Source organism: Dendrobates tinctorius, unplaced genomic scaffold (assembly GCF_039654945.1).
Source record: "Dendrobates tinctorius isolate UK_male_01 unplaced genomic scaffold, ASM3965494v1 ptg000079l, whole genome shotgun sequence".
In the NCBI taxonomy this organism is placed as follows: Eukaryota; Metazoa; Chordata; class Amphibia; order Anura; family Dendrobatidae; genus Dendrobates; species Dendrobates tinctorius.
The window spans coordinates 29531249-29551183 of NW_027361747.1; the positions used below are offsets into that span (position 1 = coordinate 29531249).

General features: G+C 51.0%; 2 protein-coding genes across 2 annotated transcripts in view; both read right to left on the reverse strand.

The window, feature by feature from the left end:
* Positions 1 to 12083, reverse strand: part of FRG1 (FSHD region gene 1) — a 39830-nt gene extending 27747 nt beyond the window's left edge. Inside the window, exon 1 of the mRNA XM_073583656.1 lies at positions 11948 to 12083. The gene's annotated coding sequence lies outside the window, so the exon portion shown is untranslated. The remainder of the gene's footprint in view (positions 1 to 11947) is intronic.
* Positions 12084 to 12143: 60 nt separating this feature from the next.
* Positions 12144 to 19935, reverse strand: part of LOC141096822 (uncharacterized) — a 37899-nt gene continuing 30107 nt past the window's right edge. Inside the window, exon 2 of the mRNA XM_073583667.1 lies at positions 12144 to 13191. Coding sequence (XP_073439768.1) covers positions 12144 to 13191 — 1048 coding nt within the window. The remainder of the gene's footprint in view (positions 13192 to 19935) is intronic.

The window sequence follows — 19935 nt, forward strand, 5'->3', positions numbered from 1 at the left end:
TATGGACCAGCCATAATGTTAAGTGTGTAACAGTACAGACACAGAGGGCTAATGGATGCATAAAGCATGTGGGAACATGATGCTGGGAACCTGGTTATGGTAAAACTTTTGGCTCTGCCACACAGGGATAGGTTAGGTTAATGTGTTGAGGCGATAGGCCAGTCTGAATAAATGGGTTTTCAGGACACGCTTAAAATTGTGGGGATTGGGGACTAATCGTATTGACCTGGGAAGTGCATTCCAAAGAATTGGCGCGGCACGTGTAAAGTCTTGGAGACGGGAGTGGGAGGTTCTGACTATTGAGGATACCAACATCAGGTCATCAGCAGAACGGAGGGCGCGGGTAGGGTGGTATACTGAAACAAGGGAGGAGATGTAGGGTGGTGCTGAGCCATGGAGGGCTTTGTGGGAGAGGGTAATAAGTTTATACTGAATTCTGGAGTGGATGGGTAGCCAGTGTAAACACTGGCACAAGGTAGAGGCATCGGTGTAACGATTGGTGAGGAATATGATCCTGGCTGCAGCATTCAAGACAGATTGGAGAGGGGAGAGTTTGGTAAGAGGGAGACCGATTAGAAGAGAGTTACAATAGTCGAGACGAGAATGAATAAGAGAAACAGTAAGAGTTTTTGCCGAGTCAAAAGTAAGAAAAGGTCGAATTCTAGAAATGTTTTTGAGGTGCAGATGACAAGAGCGAGCCAGTGATCGAATGTGGGGGGCAAAGGAAAGCTCGGAATCAAGTATGACCCCAAGACAGCGGGCATGTTGCTGGGGAGTAATAGTGGAACCACACACAGAAATAGCAATGTCGGGTATAGGTACATTAGTAGCGGGAGGAAACACCAGGAGTTCAGTCTTTGACAGGTTCAGTTTCAGATATAGTGAGGACATGATATTAGACACAGCGTTTAGACAATTGCCAGTGTTTTCTAGAAAGGCTGGCGTGATGTCAGGAGAAGAAGCGTATAATTGGGTGTCATCAGCATAGAGATGGTACTGGAAACCAAATCTACTGATTGTTTGACCAATAGGGGCAGTGTACAAGGAGAAGAGGAGGGGGCCTAGAACCGATCCTTGAGGAACCCCAACAGTAAGGGGAAGGTGAGAGGAGGAGGAACCGGCAAAAGAAACAGTAAAGGAGCGGTCGGAGAAATAGGAGGAGAACCAGGAGAGAACGGTGTCCTTGAGGCCAATGGAATGGAGCATAGTGAGGAGGAGCTGATGATCCACAGTGTCGAATGCTGCAGAGAGATCCAAGAGAATTAGCATGGAGTAATGACCATTTGATTTAGCTGTTAGCAGATCATTAGAGACTTTAGTGAGGGCAGTTTCAGTGGAGTGTAAAGAGCGGAAACCGGATTGGAGAGGGTCGAGAACAGAGTTTTCTGAGAGATAGCGGATAAGACGGGAGTGGACCAGGCGTTCCAGGAGTTTAGAGATGAAGGGAAGATTAGAGACAGGTCTATAGTTAGCGGCACAGTTTTGGTCGAGGGATGGTTTTTTAAGTAGTGGATGTATGATGGCATGCTTAAATGAGGAGGGAAAAATACCAGAAGAGAGAGAGAGGTTAAATATTTTAGTTAGGTGAGGGGTGACAGCAGGGGAAAGGGACTGGAGGAGATGTGACGGAAATGGGTCACTGGTGCAAGTAGTTGGGCGAGAAGATGCAAGGAGCCTGCTTACTTCTTCTGTGACTGGTTCAAAATCAGAGTGAGTTAGATGCAGTGGGGGAGGGAGGACAGTGCATGGTATGAGGGGATTTGGAGATAATTTCCTGTCGGATCTGGTCAATTTTTTCTTTGAAGTAATTGGCCAGATCGTCAGCTCGGAGCTCCGTGGTTGGGGCCTGTACTCTTGGATTGAGTAGAGAATGAAAAGTGTCAAAGAGACGTTTTGGGTTATTGGACAGTGAGGTGATGAGGGTGTTGAAATAGGTTTGTTTGGAGAGGTGAAGGGCAGTGTTGTATGTTCTAAGCATAAACTTAAAATGGATGAAATCTTCGTGTAGATTGGATTTTCTCCACAGACGTTCGGCGCACCTGGAGCACCGCTGCAGGAAACGTGTTTGCACCGTGTGCCAGGGTTGTCGCCGTCTGTGTTGTGGTGTTCTATTTATAGGGGGTGCAAATTCATCCAGGGCACTTTGAAGTGTTTCATAGTAATGCTTCAATGCAGAATCAGGACATGAGAGGGAGGAGATAGGGGCCAATGAAGACTGCAAGTTCTTCAGAAGTTTCTGGGTGTTAATGGCCAGTATGTTTCTATAAGTCTGGACAGTGGGGGTGACCTGAGCAGCCTGGCAGTTCTTTATAGAGAATGAAAGAAGATTGTGGTCAGAGAGCGGGAGAGGGGAGTTTGCAAAATCATCCACTGCACAAAGCCGAGAGAAGACCAGATGAACATATGTACCAACCCAACAAGGGACTCGAAGACCCAACACGGTACAACTTAAACAGGGAGGGTGCTGTGTCCCCCAATGAAAGCTTCAAGAAAGATTTTACGGTAAGAACCCAAAATCCCTCTTTCTTTATCGCCTTATTGGGGGACACAGATTACCATGGGACGTTCCAAAGCAGTCCCGAGGGTGTGAACAGCCATAAAGGAACGAAAGAAGGAAGGGCTTAGGTCGGCCGATGTGCGACCGCCGCCTGCAGAACCTTCCTACCAAGAGCTGCATCGGACGAGGCCTGGGTATGAACCCTGTAGAACCTCGCAAAAGTTTGCAAAGACGACCAGGTCGCGGCTCTGCAAAGTTGCAAGGCTGAAGCCTGGTGTCGCACAGCCCAAGAAGCCCCTACAGCCCGGGTGGAGTGGGCTCTCACTCCCGGAGGGGGCCGTTTTTCCTGAAGTCGGTAGGCTTCCAGGATGGTAGAACGAATCCAGCGAGCAATTGTGGATTTGGAGGCCAGAAGCCCTTTCCGGCGACCTTCAGAGATGACAAGCTGGGAATCGGATTGGCGAAAAGAAGCGGTCCTGGCAAGGTAGACACACAAGGCTCTCACTACGTCCAGTTTGTGGAGCGACTTTTCCAGAGGATGAGCTGGCGCAGGACAAAACGATGGAAGAACGATATCTTCGTTAATGTGAAAGGGGGATACCACCTTTGGAAGGAAGGAAGGAACTGGCCTGAGAACGACCTTATCTTGGTGAAGGATAAGGTATGGGGAATGACAGGATAAAGCCGCCAGCTCAGAAACTCTCCTGATGGATGTAATGGCGATTAGAAAAGCCACCTTCCATGAATGAAGGGACAGATGAATGTCCTGGATTGGTTCGAACGGCGCCTTTTGAAGAGCACCAAGAACGAGATTGAGATCCCACGGATCTATCGGAGAATGATGAGGAGGAGCTACATGGGCGACTCCTTGGAGAAAAGTCTTCACCTGCGGTAAAGAAGCCAGATCCTTCTGGAAGAGGATTGCCAGGGCAGACACCTGGCCTTTGAGGGTACTGAGGAACAGGCCCGCATCCAAACCGGATTGGAGGAAACCAAGTATGGATGGAATGGAGAATGACAATGGAAAAACATCGTTATCATCGCACCAATGGAAAAATGCCTTCCAGTACCTATGGTTAATGCGGGAGGAGGCTGGCTTCCTAGCCTTGATCATGGTTTGAATGACCCGGTTGGAAAACCCTGATTCTCTCAGAATTGCGGCCTCAACGGCGATGCCATTAAACTCAGAGACTGAGAATTTTGGTGGTAAAGGGGCCCTTGTGAGAGAAGATCTGGACGGTCTGGAAGCCTCCAGGGGACGTCCGCGAGCATGTTCACCAACTCCGCGTACCAAGAGCATCTCGGCCAGTCTGGAGCCACTAGGATGACTGGGATGCCCTCTGACTATCTTTTTGACCACTCTTGGGATTAGGGCAAGGGGAGGAAACAGGTAAGGCAGTTGGAACTGGGACCACGGAATTACTAGGGCGTCGCAACTGACGGCTAGAGGATCCCTGGACCTGGCTACAAAGCGAGGAACTTTGTTGTTCATCCGAGATGCCATGAGATCGATGTCCGGGGTGCCCCAACGCTGGCATATCTGACTGAAGACTGTGGGATGAAGTGACCATTCGCCTGATGCTAGACCCTGGCGACTTAAGAAGTCGGCTGCCCAATTTTCCACTCCTGGAATGTGAACGGCGGAGATCGCCGGAACGTGACGCTCTGCCCAACGCAGTATCCTTGCCACTTCTGACATCACCTGCCTGCTGTGAGTACCGCCCTGGTGGCTTATGTACGCCACGGCCGTGGAGGTCTGACTGAATGCGGACTGGTTTGCCTACGAGGAGAGACTGCCAACGAAGGAGAGCAAGGAAGATTGCTCTGATCTCCAGAAGGTTGATGGGAAGAAGAGTCTCCTGAGCGTTCCAGCGCCCTTGGGCCATTTTACGATGGTAAACCGCCCACCATCCTAGGAGACTGGCATCGGTGGTGACGACTTGCCACCGAGGAGGAAGGAAGAACCTTCCCTGGAGAACTGACGCCGGCAAAGTCCACCAAGTCAGCGATTGTCTGACCCTGAGCGGAAGAAGAATGGGGCGGTCCAGAGAAAACGAGGTCTTGTCCCAGACTGAAAGGAGGAACAGCTGGAGAGGGCGAGAGTGAAATTGTATGAAAGGCACTGCTTCCATGGAAGCTATCATCTTCCCCAGAACCCTCATGCAGGACCGAAGGGACATGATTCTCGAGCGTTTTAGGGATCGGATCCCCTTGCAAAGGGTTAAAAATTTGTCCCTCGGTAAAAACACCTGGGCTAGATTCGTGTCGAATTCCATGCCCAAAAAGGTCAGACGCTGGGTAGAGTGCAGGATGGACTTCTCCTTGTTGACTATCCATCCGAGGCGGCCGAGGACATCCAGAGTTATCTGAAGACTTTGAAGACAGTCTTGGCGGGACGAGCCCTTGATCAGGAGATCGTCCAGGTAAGGGATGATGAGAATCCCCCTGGATCGAAGGATGGCCATGACTGTTGCCATCACCTTCGTAAAGACATGGGGAGCGGAGGCTAGGCCAAAGGGAAGGGCCGTGAACTGGTAGTGATTGTCCTGAATCGCAAAGCGGAGATATCTCTGATGTTGCAAACAAATAGGGATGTGGAGGTAGGCATCTTGTATGTCCACAGAGCAGAGGAACTCTCCGGGTTCCATCGAGGCTATTACCGAGTGCAGAGACTCCATCTTGAAGTGGAGGATCCTCACGTGGCGGTTGAGCAACTTGAGGTCCAAAATTGGACGAAGGGAGCAGTCTTTTTTCGGGACTACGAAGAGACTCGAGTAGAACCCTGAAAACCGTTCGTTTGAAGGAATGGGAACGATAACCCCGGCGGAAAGGAGGGAGGAGGCAGCCTGAAGGAACCCTGGAATCTGAGACCGCTGTCTTGGGGGTCGAGACAGGAAGAAGAGACTGTTTGGGGGGGGGGAGAAAATTCGATTTAGTATCCGGATGTGATGATTTCCCTGACCCAAGCGTCGTCGACAACGGATAGCCATGCGTCCTTGAAAGAGGAATGTCTGCCTCCCACCCTGGAAGGATTTCCAGGTGGGGTGACCCGTCACTTAGATGAAAATCTGCCGGAACGGGGGCCTGAGGACCTGGAGGGCTGACCTCTTGGTCTCCAGCGGGGAGCGGGTTTATAAGATGGTTTTCTCCGGTCTCTGGAAGCAGTGGGCCGGTCCTGCTGGGATGAACCTTCTGCGGAAGAGAAGGGGCAAAAGGACCTAAACGGCCGAGAAGCTTTCCTGTTAAAAAAACCTTCTAGGCCGGGACTGAGGAAGGGAGGTACTCTTACCACCAGTAGCATCCGAGATTATCTTATCCAGCTTGGCGCCAAAGAGCCTAGAGCCGTGATACGCCAGGTTGGTGAGCGACTTTTTTGAGGTAGTGTCCGCATTCCACGACATCAACCAAAGAATGCGGCATATGGCTATGTTGCTGCTAGCTCTTGCTACGCACCCAGCCGCGTCCAAAAGGGATTTACCCGCATGATTAATCTGGTCCGCTAACTCTGCCAGCTCGTCCTGAGGAGCTGCCGCTGAAATGCCCTTGCGAAGAATTTTTTCCCAAGCTGAAATGACCTTCGCCACCCAAGCGGAGGCGAAAATAGGACAGAGGGAGGCGCCGGATGCCTCAAAAATGGACTTAGGCAACGATTCTATTTGCCTGTCTGTTGGATCTTTAAGCGAAGCTCCGTCCGGAAGGGAAAGAACCGTCTTAGAGGAAAGACGGGAAACTGGTGGCTCTACCTCGGGAGCTGTAGTCCATTTCGTGACTAGATCCGCATCGAAGGGATATAGCACATCTAAGTACTTGCGGCCTGAAAAACGTTTCTCAGGATTTTGCCAGTGATTGGCTAAGGAAGTGTCGAACTCTTTGTGATTAGGAAAGGTTCGAGAGGGAGGCCTCGCTCTCTTAAAAGAAACAGAGCATTCCTGAGGGGGTGCCTTATCCTCCTTTATCTTGAGAAATTGGAATATAGCCGATATGAGACTATCCACCATGTCTCGAGTTCTAGCTATGTTGTCCGCCTCTGAGTCAGATCCAGATTGGGAATCATCATCTGACCTAGGGTCGTCTGCTGAGGAGGGAGACGAGGAGCGTAGCCTGGGAGAAGCGGAAGGACCTTGCGAGCTGGAAGAAGAGCCTGACAGAGCCCGCTTTCTAGAGCCTCTACCCGGGCTGTCCGTCTGAGGGTCGCGGTCAGGCGCAGGCGACTCACCGTGAGGGGCAGTCGGCGCACAGGTGGCTGTAGATAGCTGAGGCAACCGCTCTAAGACCTGGACCAGAGACTGAGACACTTTAGTCAGATCAGACACCGACTGAGACATTGCAACGGCCCTCTCAGGGGGTGGGGTGCTCTCAATCCGGGGCTCGGAGTGCTCCTGAGGGGCAGACATGAAGGAAGGGCTGCAGGACGGGCAGAAGGGAGACGACTGGCCTGATGCCCACTTCTTTTTACAGCGCGCGCAGGCGTTGTAAATAGCGGTGGGTCTAGAACAGGGAGCCCCTGCAGGGTTGGGCATATGTCTATGCGGTAGAAGCGCTACCTGATAGGGAACTGCCGTGAGAGCTAGCGTCAGACTGAAGCAGCGCCGAGCCTACCGAGGATCAGATGCGGAGCAAAACACCGTTGTGTCCCCCAGGAAGAGATCCGGTGAAGAGAGAGGATGTTATCCAGTAAAGACAGGAAAAACGCTAGTGGTGGGCAGGGCTTAACCGCCGAGCTGCGTGATTGGAAGAGAACCGAGGGGGGGCGCAGTTAAGGAGACTGACAGGGCTGAAGTGAAAGTAGCCCTGTGATGGGCTGAAAAAGCGCGCGAAGAAAGTGCGCACAGGGAGCGGGGAGAAAGCTTTCAAAATGAAAGTGAAAGCGCTTCACTCTGCACTCACAAGCGACGGCGCGTCCGGAGCCATTGAAGCAGCAGGGACAGGGAAGGCACCGGGTAGGATGTTGCCCGTGGACGCCACCGCTGGGCCCCCCGGTGATAGCAGAAGAGGCGCGCGTCTGACAGAGCACTCGGGCAATGAGAGGTACCGACCCCGATAGCGTGTGTGCAGGGCGGGTATTTCAAACAGCGCTGTACTGCCTGTAATGGCTGCAGGGCTGAGTGAGTCAGCTTGGGTCCATTTTTGAGAGCGGGCTGGAGGGGACATCCCGATCAGTTTACCTGACGTCCCTGAGGAGGATGACCACAGGGGCCCACGATAGAGAGCAGGCCGCTGGGAGAGGCGATCCTCTGTACCCGCACCATGTCCGTATGGTGCAGAAGACGGCTGCAATCTCATGCTGGCAGGGGAAACGTCACCGCTGGCGACCACCGTCTTCCTCTCAGCCCTGTCCCAGGAGAGGGGTGAGGAGGGGAATCGGCTAGGACCGGCCACCCGTCAACAGCTCATAGCACGCGAGGGTGATAGGAGAAGGTCCTGCATGCGGTCCTGAGAGTTGCGATGTGGGCAATACCACATTGCTCGCTCAGCCGCCTGAAATGGAAAAGCAGGATGAACTCACATCCTGTTTCCTGATGCTGTATCTGAAAAATAAAGTGAAAACATTAATACACACAACTAAAAACCTCAAAAGAAAAAAAGACTTTGTTAAATGCGGATCTGGGGAGATCCTGGTCCGCCTCCTACAGACACTAAGCAAAAACTGAGGTACCTTGTGCCTGTCGGTGGGTGTATACTGCTGGGGAGGAGCTAATTTTCTTGTTTTGCATAGTGTCAGCCTCCTAGTAGCAGCAGCATACACTCATGGTAATCTATGTCCCCCAATAAGGCAATAAAGAAATAAGAAACATTGTAATATCGATGAATTCTGCTTCTTTCTCCACTTATGAGCCACCTTGCCTCCTGAGCCTCTCAGGCTAGAAACAAGCGACTGATCAACTATGTTCAAGTCCTTCTGCGCTTTATAACTGACCTGTGCAAGCAGCCGAGCGATGATGGGGCAGAACGCTTAGGATTATCTCCCTCCCATACGCATTATTGATACAGCATTTATAGCAGCTTGTCACAGATGTACAGGACACATACGCAATGGCTCCGGGACATACCGGACATAAACACAGCAGGACACAGCAGTGCAAATGTATCAACAGGAATTATGTGACGGATATACCAGGACGTGAACTATATAACCCTGCTACACACCACATGCAGCGTATACACAGTGTATATGGACTATACATAACTGCATACAAGATACACACAGCCCTGTATACACAGAGCACATAGCCCGTACACACACATATACAGCCCGTATACACCCCCCCGTATACACACACAGCCCGTACACACACACACATAGAGCCCGTATACACAGCCCCGTATACACACACAGCCCGTATACACATACACACACAAACAGCCCGTATACACAGCCCCGTATACACACACACACATACAGCCCGTATACACCCCCCCATATACACACACACACACACACACAGCCCGTACACACACACACACACATACAGCCCGTATACACAGCCCCGTATACACACACACAGTATACACAGCCCCGTATACACACACACATACAGCCCGTATACACCCCCCGTATACACCCCCAGCTCCCGTATACACACACATACAGCCCATATACACCCCCCGTATACACACACACAGCCCGTACACACACACATACAGCCCGTATACACAGCCCCATATACACACACATATAGCCCGTATACACCCCCCGTATACACACACACAGCCCGTACACACACACATACAGCCCGTATACACAGCCCCATATACACACAGCCCCGTATACACACACACATACAGCCCGTATACACACACATACAGCCCGTATACACCCCCGTATACACACACACAGCCCGTACACACACACACATAGAGCCCGTATACACAGCCCCGTATACACACACACACACAGCCCGTATACACAGCCCCGTATACACACACAGCCCGTATACACATACACACACACAAACAGCCCGTATACACAGCCCCGTATACACACACACATACAGCCCGTATACACCCCCCCATATACACACACACACACAGCCCGTACACACACACATACAGCCCGTATACACACACACAGTATACACAGCCCCGTATACACACATACAGCCCGTATACACCCCCCGTATACACCCCCAGCTCCCGTATACACACACATACAGCCCATATACACCCCCCGTATACACACACACAGCCCGTACACACACACATACAGCCCGTATACACAGCCCCATATACACACACATACAGCCCGTATACACCCCCCGTATACACACACACAGCCCGTACACACACACATACAGCCCGTATACACAGCCCCATATACACACACAGTATACACAGCCCCGTATACACACACACATACAGCCCGTATACACACACATACAGCCCGTATACACCCCCCGTATACACACACACAGCCCGTACACACACACATACAGCCCGTATACACAGCCCCGTATACACACACACAGCCCGTATACACACACACAGCCCGTATACACACACACAGCCCGTATACACAGCCCGTAAACACCCCCCGTATACACCCACACAGCGCCCGTATACACACACAGCCCGTATACACCCCCCCGTATACACACACACACAGCCCGTATACACCCCCCCGTATACACACACACACATCCCGTATACACACACACAGCCCGTATACACACACAGCCCATATACACCCCCCGTATACCAGGGCTGTGGAGTCGGTAAGCCAAACCTGCGACTCCGACTCCTCAATTTCCCTTACACCGACTCCAACTCCGACTCCGACTCCCACACATATTGCTTATATTTAAGTGAAAAATTTATTGTAGTACAATGTGAACCTCAGACATTTAATCATTTTTATGATCCAATAATCAAGATATTTAGATAGAACAGAATATATATTGGTGTACTACCCGGTTTTCATTCTTTTTGGTACAGATACGATATGGATAGACAGATATGGATAAATGGATAGATAGAGCAGATTTCTAATCTGTTTTTGCTATTGAAAACATTATCTATGAGCTCAAAAACCTTTCAGGTGATGCAGTTTTTTAAAAAGTTGATCAACTTTTGCAGCTGAAAAACGTATCCTCAAAAAACACAGGAAAAACGCTGTGTGTGAATGTAGCCTTAGATCAGGAATAGAACAGCCATTTATAGGACATTTCATAACTTTCCCAAACTCCTATGAAAAAATATTCAGCACATCCTGCATTGAACTACTGTGCCCAATTTATTATATATTTTAGGAGTCGGAGTCGGTCCATTTTATACCGACTCCAACTCCGACTCCACCAAAATGAGCTCCGACTCCGACTCCACAGCCCTGCCGTATACACACACAGTCCGTACACACACACATACAGCCCGTATACACCCCCCCCGTATACACACACACAGCCCGTACACACATACATACAGCCCGTATACACAGCCTCGTATACACACACACATACAGCCCGTATACACCCCCCGTATACACACACATACAGCCCGTATACACCCCCCGTATACACACACACATACAGCCCGTATACACAGCCCCGTATACACACACACACAGCCCGTATACACAGCCCCGTATACACACACACAGCCCGTATACACAGCCCCGTATACACACACACAGCCCGTATACACAGCCCCGTATACACACACACAGCCCGTATACACAGCCCCGTATACACACACACACAGCCCGTATACACAGCCCCGTATACACACACACACAGCCCGTATACACAGCCCCGTATACACACACACACAGCCCGTATACACAGCCCCGTATACACACACACATACAGCCCGTATACACCCCCCCCGTATACACACACACAGCCCGTACACACATACATACAGCCCGTATACACAGCCTCGTATACACACACACATACAGCCCGTATACACCCCCCGTATACACACACATACAGCCCGTATACACCCCCCGTATACACACACACATACAGCCCGTATACACACACACAGCCCGTATACACAGCCCCGTATACACACACACAGCCCGTATACACAGCCCCGTATACACACACACAGCCCGTATACACAGCCCCATATACACACACAGCCCGTATACACACACACATACAGCCCGTATACACAGCCCCGTATACACACACACACAGCCCGTATACACAGCCCCGTATACACACACACACAGCCCGTATACACAGCCCCGTATACACACACACACAGCCCGTATACACAGCCCCGTATACACACACATACATACAGCCCGTATACACAGCCCCGTATACACACACACACAGCACTGTATACACAGCCCCATATACATACAGCCCGTACACACACACAAACAGCCCGTACACACACAGCCCTGTATACACAGAGCCCCGTATACACACACAGCCCTGTATACATTCACACACAGCCTTGTATACACACACAGGCCGTACACTGTGCGGCCACCACACTCACTTGTTTCCGGAACTGCTGCTCCCTCATCACAATGTCCCGTGGATGACGTCACTGGAAGGGGAGGGGCTTCCTCTAGTGCAGACCCGATAACAGGCAGCAGCAGCGTTGTGCTGAAGCCGCTGGTGTGGACATGAGGCGGTGCTGAGCGGCCTGAGGAGCTGCACTGGGCTGATATGGGAGCTGAACAGGAAAAGAGTTACTGTAACATGAGTTGAGGCTGCGCGGGGAAGATGATGGTGATGAGGAGCTGCGCGGGGAAGATGATGAGGGGCTGCGCGGGGAAGATGATGAGGGGCTGCGCGGGGAAGGTGATGATGAGGGGCTGCATGGGGAAGGTGATGATGATGATGAGGGGCTGCGCGGGGAAGATGAGGGGCTGCGCGGGGAAGGTGATGATGAGGGTTTGTGCGGGGAAGGTGATGATGAGGGGCTGCATGGGGAAGGTGATGATGATGATGAGGGGCTGCGCGGGGAAGATGATGAGGGGCTGCGCGGGGAAGGTGATGGTGATGAGGAGCTGCGCGGGGAAGGTGATGATGATGAGGAGGGGCTGCGCGGGAGAAGGTGATGATGAGGGGCTGCGCTGGAGAAGGTGATGAGGGGCTGCGCGAGGAAGGTGATGAGGGGCTGCGCGGGGAAGGTGATGAGGGGCTGCGCGGGGAAGGTGATGAGGGGCTGCGCGGGGAAGGTGATGATGAGGGGCTGCGCGGGGAAGGTGATGATGAGGGTTTGTGCGGGGAAGGTGATGATGAGGGGCTGCACGGGGAAGGTGATGATGATGATGAGGGGCTGCGCGGGGAAGATGATGAGGGGCTGATTGGGGAAGGTGATGGTGATGAGGAGCTGCGCGGGGAAGGTGATGATGATGAGGAGGGGCTGCGCGGGAGAAGGTGATGATGGGGAAGGTGATGATGATGAGGGGCTGCACGGGGAAGGTGATGATGAGGGGCTGCGCTGGAGAAGGTGATGAGGGGCTGCGCGAGGAAGATGATGAGGGGCTGCGCGGGGAAGGTGATGAGGGGCTGCGCGGGGAAGGTGATGATGAGGGGCTGCGCGGGGAAGGTGATGATGAGGGGCTGCGCGGGGAAGGTGATGATGAGGGTTTGTGCGGGGAAGGTGATGATAAGGGGCTGCATGGGGAAGGTGATGATGATGATGAGGGGCTGCGCGGGGAAGATGATGAGGGGCTGATTGGGGAAGGTGATGGTGATGAGGAGCTGCGCGGGGAAGGTGATGATGAGGGGCTGCATGGGGAAGGTGATGATGATGAGGGGCTGCACAGGGAAGGTGATGATGAGGGGCTGCATGGGGAAGGTGATGATGATGAGGGGCTGCGCGGGGAAGATGATGAGGGGCTGATTGGGGAAGGTGATGGTGATGAGGAGCTGCGCGGGGAAGGTGATGATGAGGGGCTGCATGGGGAAGGTGATGATGATGAGGGGCTGCACAGGGAAGGTGATGATGAGGGGCTGCATGGGGAAGGTGATGATGATGAGGGCTGCGCGGGGAAGATGATGAGGGGCTGATTGGGGAAGGTGATGGTGAGGAGCTGTGCGGTGAAGATGAGGGGCTGCACGGAGAAGGTGATGATGATGAGGGGCTGCGTGGGGGAAGGTGATGATGATGGGGAAGGTGATGATGATGAGGGGCTGCGCGGGGAAGATGATGAGGGGCTGCGTGGGAGAAGGTGATGATGATGGGGAAGGTGATGATGAGGGGCTGCACGGGGAAGGTGATGATGAGGGGCTGCACGGGGGAAGGTGATGATAAGGGGTTGTGCGGGGAAGATGATGATGAAGGGCTGCGCGGGGAAGGTGATGATGATGAGGGGCTGCATGGGGAAGGTGATGATGAGGGGCTGCGCGGGGAAGGTGATGAGGGGCTAATTGGGGAAGGTGATGTTGAGGGGCTGATTGGGGAAGGTGATGATGATCAACTGTGCTGAGAAGTGATGCTGCTGCGTGTTGTGGGGCTGTATGGGGAGGGGGATAATGTTGTCTGCTGAGAGGAAGTGGGTGATGTTATTCGTGTGTGGGGAAGGGAGTGATATTTCTTACGTGGGACTGCTTGTCTGTGCCATGAAGGGAGTGATAGTTACTTGGGGCTTCATGTAGGCGAGCTTGTCTGCGTAGGGAAGATGGTGCTGTTCCTCATATGGGGCTGTATGTTGGGCCGCTCTGTGGGGGGTGATGTCACTTATCTCCAATGTGGCTTAATTCTATGTGTGGATTTGTGCAGTTCGCTGTTACACATTTGGAGGTGTACTGAGATAAACAGCTTTCTCCTCTTTGTTAGACTTATTTATATATGTGGTTTAATAAACGTTGAGACCTACGGGCTGAACTGCTCTTTCTATCATTCTATATCTTGGTGTGACATTAGTGACCAGTGACTGCAGTGGATCTGTATCGGGGTGTTCACACATTGCGATTTGCTGAGGAAACCTTCTTCAGTGATGTCCTCACCAGTAGACCCGCACTTAATCATTCAGATCTTGCTGACAATCGCTTTCCTGTCTTCAGCAGCTTTAATATAAAATCCTGGTTCTCGCTGATTCACCCAATATGTTTGGTCTCAGCGGTGTCTGTAGGTGGATCCCGGTCCTCTGTGGCCACTTACCAGTATCTGTGGCCCATACAGTGTAGTAGTCATACGGAACAAAATGTTTCTTACAGATTATTTTCTTCCAGGGCCATCAGCTGCTGAGGGTCTGACTGCTGATGCCCCCACTATTCCATAGGATGGGCTCTGCAGAGGTCACTCTATATATTCAGTGTTAAAAAATACTCTGAGCAATTCTGAGGAGTGTTTCTTAGCCAAGGATGTAGTTTGCAGTAACTTGAATCTATAGTACATAGATGAGTATATGTCAGACCTGGGCAAAGTGCAAGCGCTCTGGCTACATCCGGCCCTCTGGGAGTCCGTGATTTTATTTTTTTTTTCAAGTTGAAGTAACATGTACAGATAATTTTCACGGTAATTCTCATCATTCTACAGTGAATGTAGTTCGAGTCTTCATATTATTATTATTTTACTCATTTATATAGCGCAATTAATTCCGCAGCACTTTACAGACATCATCACTGTCCCCATTGGGGCTCACAATCTAGATTCCCTATCAGTATGTCTTTGGAATGTGGGAAGAAACTGGAGAACCCACAGGAAACCCACAGAAACACAGGGAGACTATACAAACTCCTGCAGATGTTGTTCTTGGTGGGATGTGAAATGATTTAATCAGTCATCATGTGCCCTTAACAGCCACAGGTTAAATCAATCATTGACAGTGGGATGTAACACATGCCAGGAGAGCAAAAGAAGCAAATTGATCCATCTCCTCTCATTTCTGCTGAAGACTTTGCCTCCTTCTTTAAGCAGAAGATCGATACGATCAGAGAAAGCTTGGCCCGCAGCCCCCAATGCCCCTCTTAGCTGCTCATCCCTGTTCTTCCTAAACCAGCTTTTCCACCATGACAGAAGATCAGCTCTCCATCCTCCTGTCAAGATCACACCTCACCACTTGTGCGCTTGACCCGCTCCCGTCCCACCTCATCCCTAACTTTGCCACAGTCTTCATCCCAACTCTAACACACCTCTTCAACCTTTCACTTACAAATGGTGTCTTTACCTCATCCTTCAAACATGCCTCAATCACACCAATCCTCAAAAAGCCCTCCCTCGACCCATCCCCTGTGTCTAACTATCGCTCGATATCGCTTCTCCCTTACGCCTCAAAACTACTGGAACAGCATGTATATCTTGAACTTTCCTCCCACCTCTCCTCCTGTTCTCTCTTTGACCGGTTACAATCTGGCTTCCGACCGCATCACTCAACTGAAACTGCCCTAACTAAAGTCACTAAGGACCTACTAACCGCCAAGAGCAAGCGACACTACTCTGTCCTCTTCCTGGACCTGTCTTTGGCCTTCGACACCGTGGACCATTCCCTCCTGCTGCAGATTCTCTCATTTCTCGGCATCACAGACTTGGCCCTATCCTGGATCTCATCATACCTAACAGACCGAATATTTAGTGTCTCCCTCTCACACACCACCTCCTCACCTCGCCCCCTGTCTGTCGGTGTTCCTCAAGGCTCAATCCTCCGACCCCTACTTTTCTCCATCTACACTTTCGGCCTGGGACAGCTCATAGAATCCCATGGTTTGCAGTATCACCTCTACGCCGATGACACGCAGATCTACCTATCTGGACCTGACCTCACCTCCTTACCAAAATCCCACAATGTCTGTCTGCTATTTCAGCCTTCTTTTCTGCTCGCTTTCTCAAACTGAACATGGACAAAACAGGATTCCTTATCTTTCCCCCATCTCACTCTACCCCTCCACCTGACCTATCCATCAGTGTTAATAGCTGCTCTCTTTCCCCAGTCGAGCACGCTCGGTGCCTTGGGGTGATCCTCGACTCTGCCCTTTCTTTCAAACCACATATCCAAGCCCTTGCCGCCTCAAACTCAAAAATATTTCCCTGATCCGCGCATTACTCAACCATGGAGGGATAGGAGAAGCAGGAAGCTCATCTGCATATTTCCGGTGCATTCTGGGAAGGGGAGAAGAGTCGCCTTAAGCTGATCGATCACTGGGACTTGCCAGGTCTTGCTGTTTGAGGACATCACAAAACCAGGGATAGGAGAAGCAGGAAGCTCATCTGCATATTTCCGATGCATTCTGGGAAGAGAAGAGTCCCTTAAGCTGATCGATCGCTGGGACTTGCCGGGTCTCGCTGTTTGAGGACATCGCATAACCAGGGATAGGAGAAGCAGGAAGCTCATCTGCATATTTCCGGTGCATTTTGGGAAGAGGAGAAGAGTCGCCTTAAGGACATCGCAAAACCGCGCGCTGTCAGGCATCAGCAATAGCAATATGGAAGAGAAGAAAATCTACATGGTCACCTGCAACACATGCTACATGTTTACGGATCTGCCGGCCCAAAAACTCAATTTTACCTGTCAGAAGTGCAAACTTGTTGCCCTCTTAGAGGAAAAGGTGCAGGGACTGGAAGAAAGAATAGCAACATTGAAGGTAATTAAAGAACATGAGTACTTCTTGGATGAAGCAGAAGCAACCATTTTGGATACGGAAAGTGAGAAAAGCTTCAGAGCACATACAGAGGCTGAAAAGTGGAGCCATTTGACGAAAAGAAGCAAACGGATCAAGTGGTCATCACCACCCACAAAGCTTAGCAACCAATATTAAGCCCTCATGCTGGAGAATGAAAATGGCACAGCTCAGGATGACACCATATCTACAAGAGAAGACACACTATCAACAAAAGAAGTTACTCTGTCAACAAAAGCGGAAACAAATGACACTCAAAAACACGAGCAACAAGCAGTGAGTCCGGAAAGAAAAGAAGAGTGGTAGTTATGGGCGACTCACTACTAAGAGGCACGGAGGCAACTATCTGCAGGTTGGACATAACCGCAAGAGAAGTATGCTGCCTCCCAGGAGCAAGAATCAAGGATGTGGCCAACAGGATACCAACTATGCTCAAATCCAAGGACGACTACCCTTTCCTACTGATACATGTAGGCACAAACGACACGGCAAGAAATGACCTACCAACTATCTGCGAAGACTTTGAAATTCTGGGGAAGAAAATAAAGGAACAGAACGTACAGGTTGTTTTCTCATCAATCCTCCCAGTCGATGGTCATGGCATCAGAAGATGGAATAGGATACTAGAGGTGAACAACTGGCTACGACGTTGGTGCAGGCAGAAAGGATTTGGATTCTTGGACCATGGCGTGAATTACCTCTACGATGGACTTCTCACGAGATGGGATACACCTCACAAAACCAGAAGACGTGCCACACTTATCAGGAGGGCTTTAAACTAGAAGAAGAGGAGATGGGAGGAAAAACAGCAGACAAGAACATGCAGCAGAAGGACAAACTAATCAAGGATACTAGATGTGGTAAAGAGGACCCAAGACAGGGTACTCAGAAGGAAGCTAAGAAAAAGGAAGCAAAACTTCTTTCCTGCATGCTGACCAACGCAAGAAGCCTGACCAATAAGATGGAAGATCTGGAGTTGGTAATGTATGAGGAAAAATACGACATAGTAGGAATAACTGAGACATGGTTAGACGACAGCTATGACTGGGCGGCTAACTTGCAAGGATATGATTTGTTTAGGGGGGATCGTAAAAAAAGGAAAGGGGGTGGAGTCTGTCTATATATAAAGTCCACTTTAAAGCCCTCACTAAGAGAAGATATACAAGAGGGAAATGAAGAGGTGGAGTCTCGATGGGTGGAGATACAAGGAGGGAAAAGTAATAAAATCCTCATAGGGGTTTGTTATAAGCCACCAAATATAACAGAAGCCACTGAAAATGTATTATTGAAATAAATAGACAAAGCAGCAAATCACAATGAGGTGATTATTATGAGGGACTTCAACTACCCCGACATAGACTGGGAAACTGAAACCTGCGTATCTCTGAAAGGAAACCAATTTCTGTCAGTGACCAAGGATAATTACGCAGGTCAGTCCAACTTCCCTACATAAGTCAATGGGGAAATGCGAGTAATGAGCGGGACTGTGCAGGGCTGTGCGGGACTGTGCTGGGCTGTGCAGGTACTGTGCCGGGCTGTGCGGGACTGTGCGGGGACTGTTGGGACTGTGCCGAATATTGTGAGGCGAGTCGTGAAATACTCGCCAGGATTCGAGTACCGAATCCTAACGAGTATACTCGCTCATCTCTACTCACGCTGGGCTTATAAGACCCCTGGCTGTAGGAATAATAAGCCCTCTACCTCCCTTTCAGTCCCCCAAACAGCACATGTGATGTAGTGCAAAACAGTAAACACTAATAATAAGGCCCCCCCGCCCGTCCTCCCTCCACCACCCCTTCAGCTCCCACCCTACCCCCATCTTATCACATACACCCCACAGTGACCATTACATACCTGAATTTAAATAGCATAATATATCCTGGCCGCATTCAATTGAAGTTTGCAGGGGCCCTGGCAATTTCTGATCCAGTGCTGCAGGTGAAGAGCATGAGATGAGGTCAGGCCAAGGCAGTGTCAGAGGAAACTCAAGGGTGAGCACTAGGACTCAGGGCAGCTCTAGTGTGCATGAGCCAGAGCAAGGAGCGGAGCTGAATTAGCTGAGCCAAGCCTGTCTGAAAGTTATCAGGTCAGCTTGGTTATGCTGCACTGAGTACTCTGCCACTCTGCTAGCCTGTTTGCAGATTCTCAGGAAGATAGGGGAGTATGCAATTTGCCGTGCTCTCTCTCAATGCAGCCATGGACAGAAGTGATCATGGATTGGGGGGCCCCCTCATGGGATAGGGCCCGGGCGACGGCCCCCTCTTACCCCCCCAGTAGCTACGCTACTGGATATAGCTTCCTAAATATATCCAGGTAATGTGGCACTCCAGGAGTCCGGTTGCCACAATGGCCTTGCCTCCCTCCAGGGGGAGTGATGTCATGCCTGGAAGCAAAGAAGGAATCCCCTTACCAGGTAGTTCCAGCATACAACATAGTTCCTGCTCCAGGCCAGCAGGGGGAGCTCTAAACCCCACTTCAAGGGAGCTGATCTCTCTGGTCAGGAGGAGGAAGTTAGTGCCTGATCAAGGTTGAGAGAGGACATGGGGAGAGGAGCTCCATCTGAGCTCACCCCAGGCTTGAGCGCCAGTGACCATGCACCAGAGCCCGAGGCTGTGTGGGTACTAAAGACCCAGCAGCAGAATCCGGAGGGCAGAAGACCGCAGATCTTCTGTCCCCTACTGATACTCAACAACACAGCAGAACATGTGAGCCAAGGACGCCAGACAGGAGCGACCCCTGAAGAATGCTCCAGCTGTTAGGCATCGGGTTCATGTCGCTGCACAGCGGGAATCCCGAGCCTTGCTTCCAGCAGTCTCCCATTCTTCTCCAGCCGCAGAGGAGGTTGCTCAGCAGACTCATCGATCCCGGCGCTCTGCCAAGACTAGCTCCGTGGGTTTGGTTGCTGCTGTCACC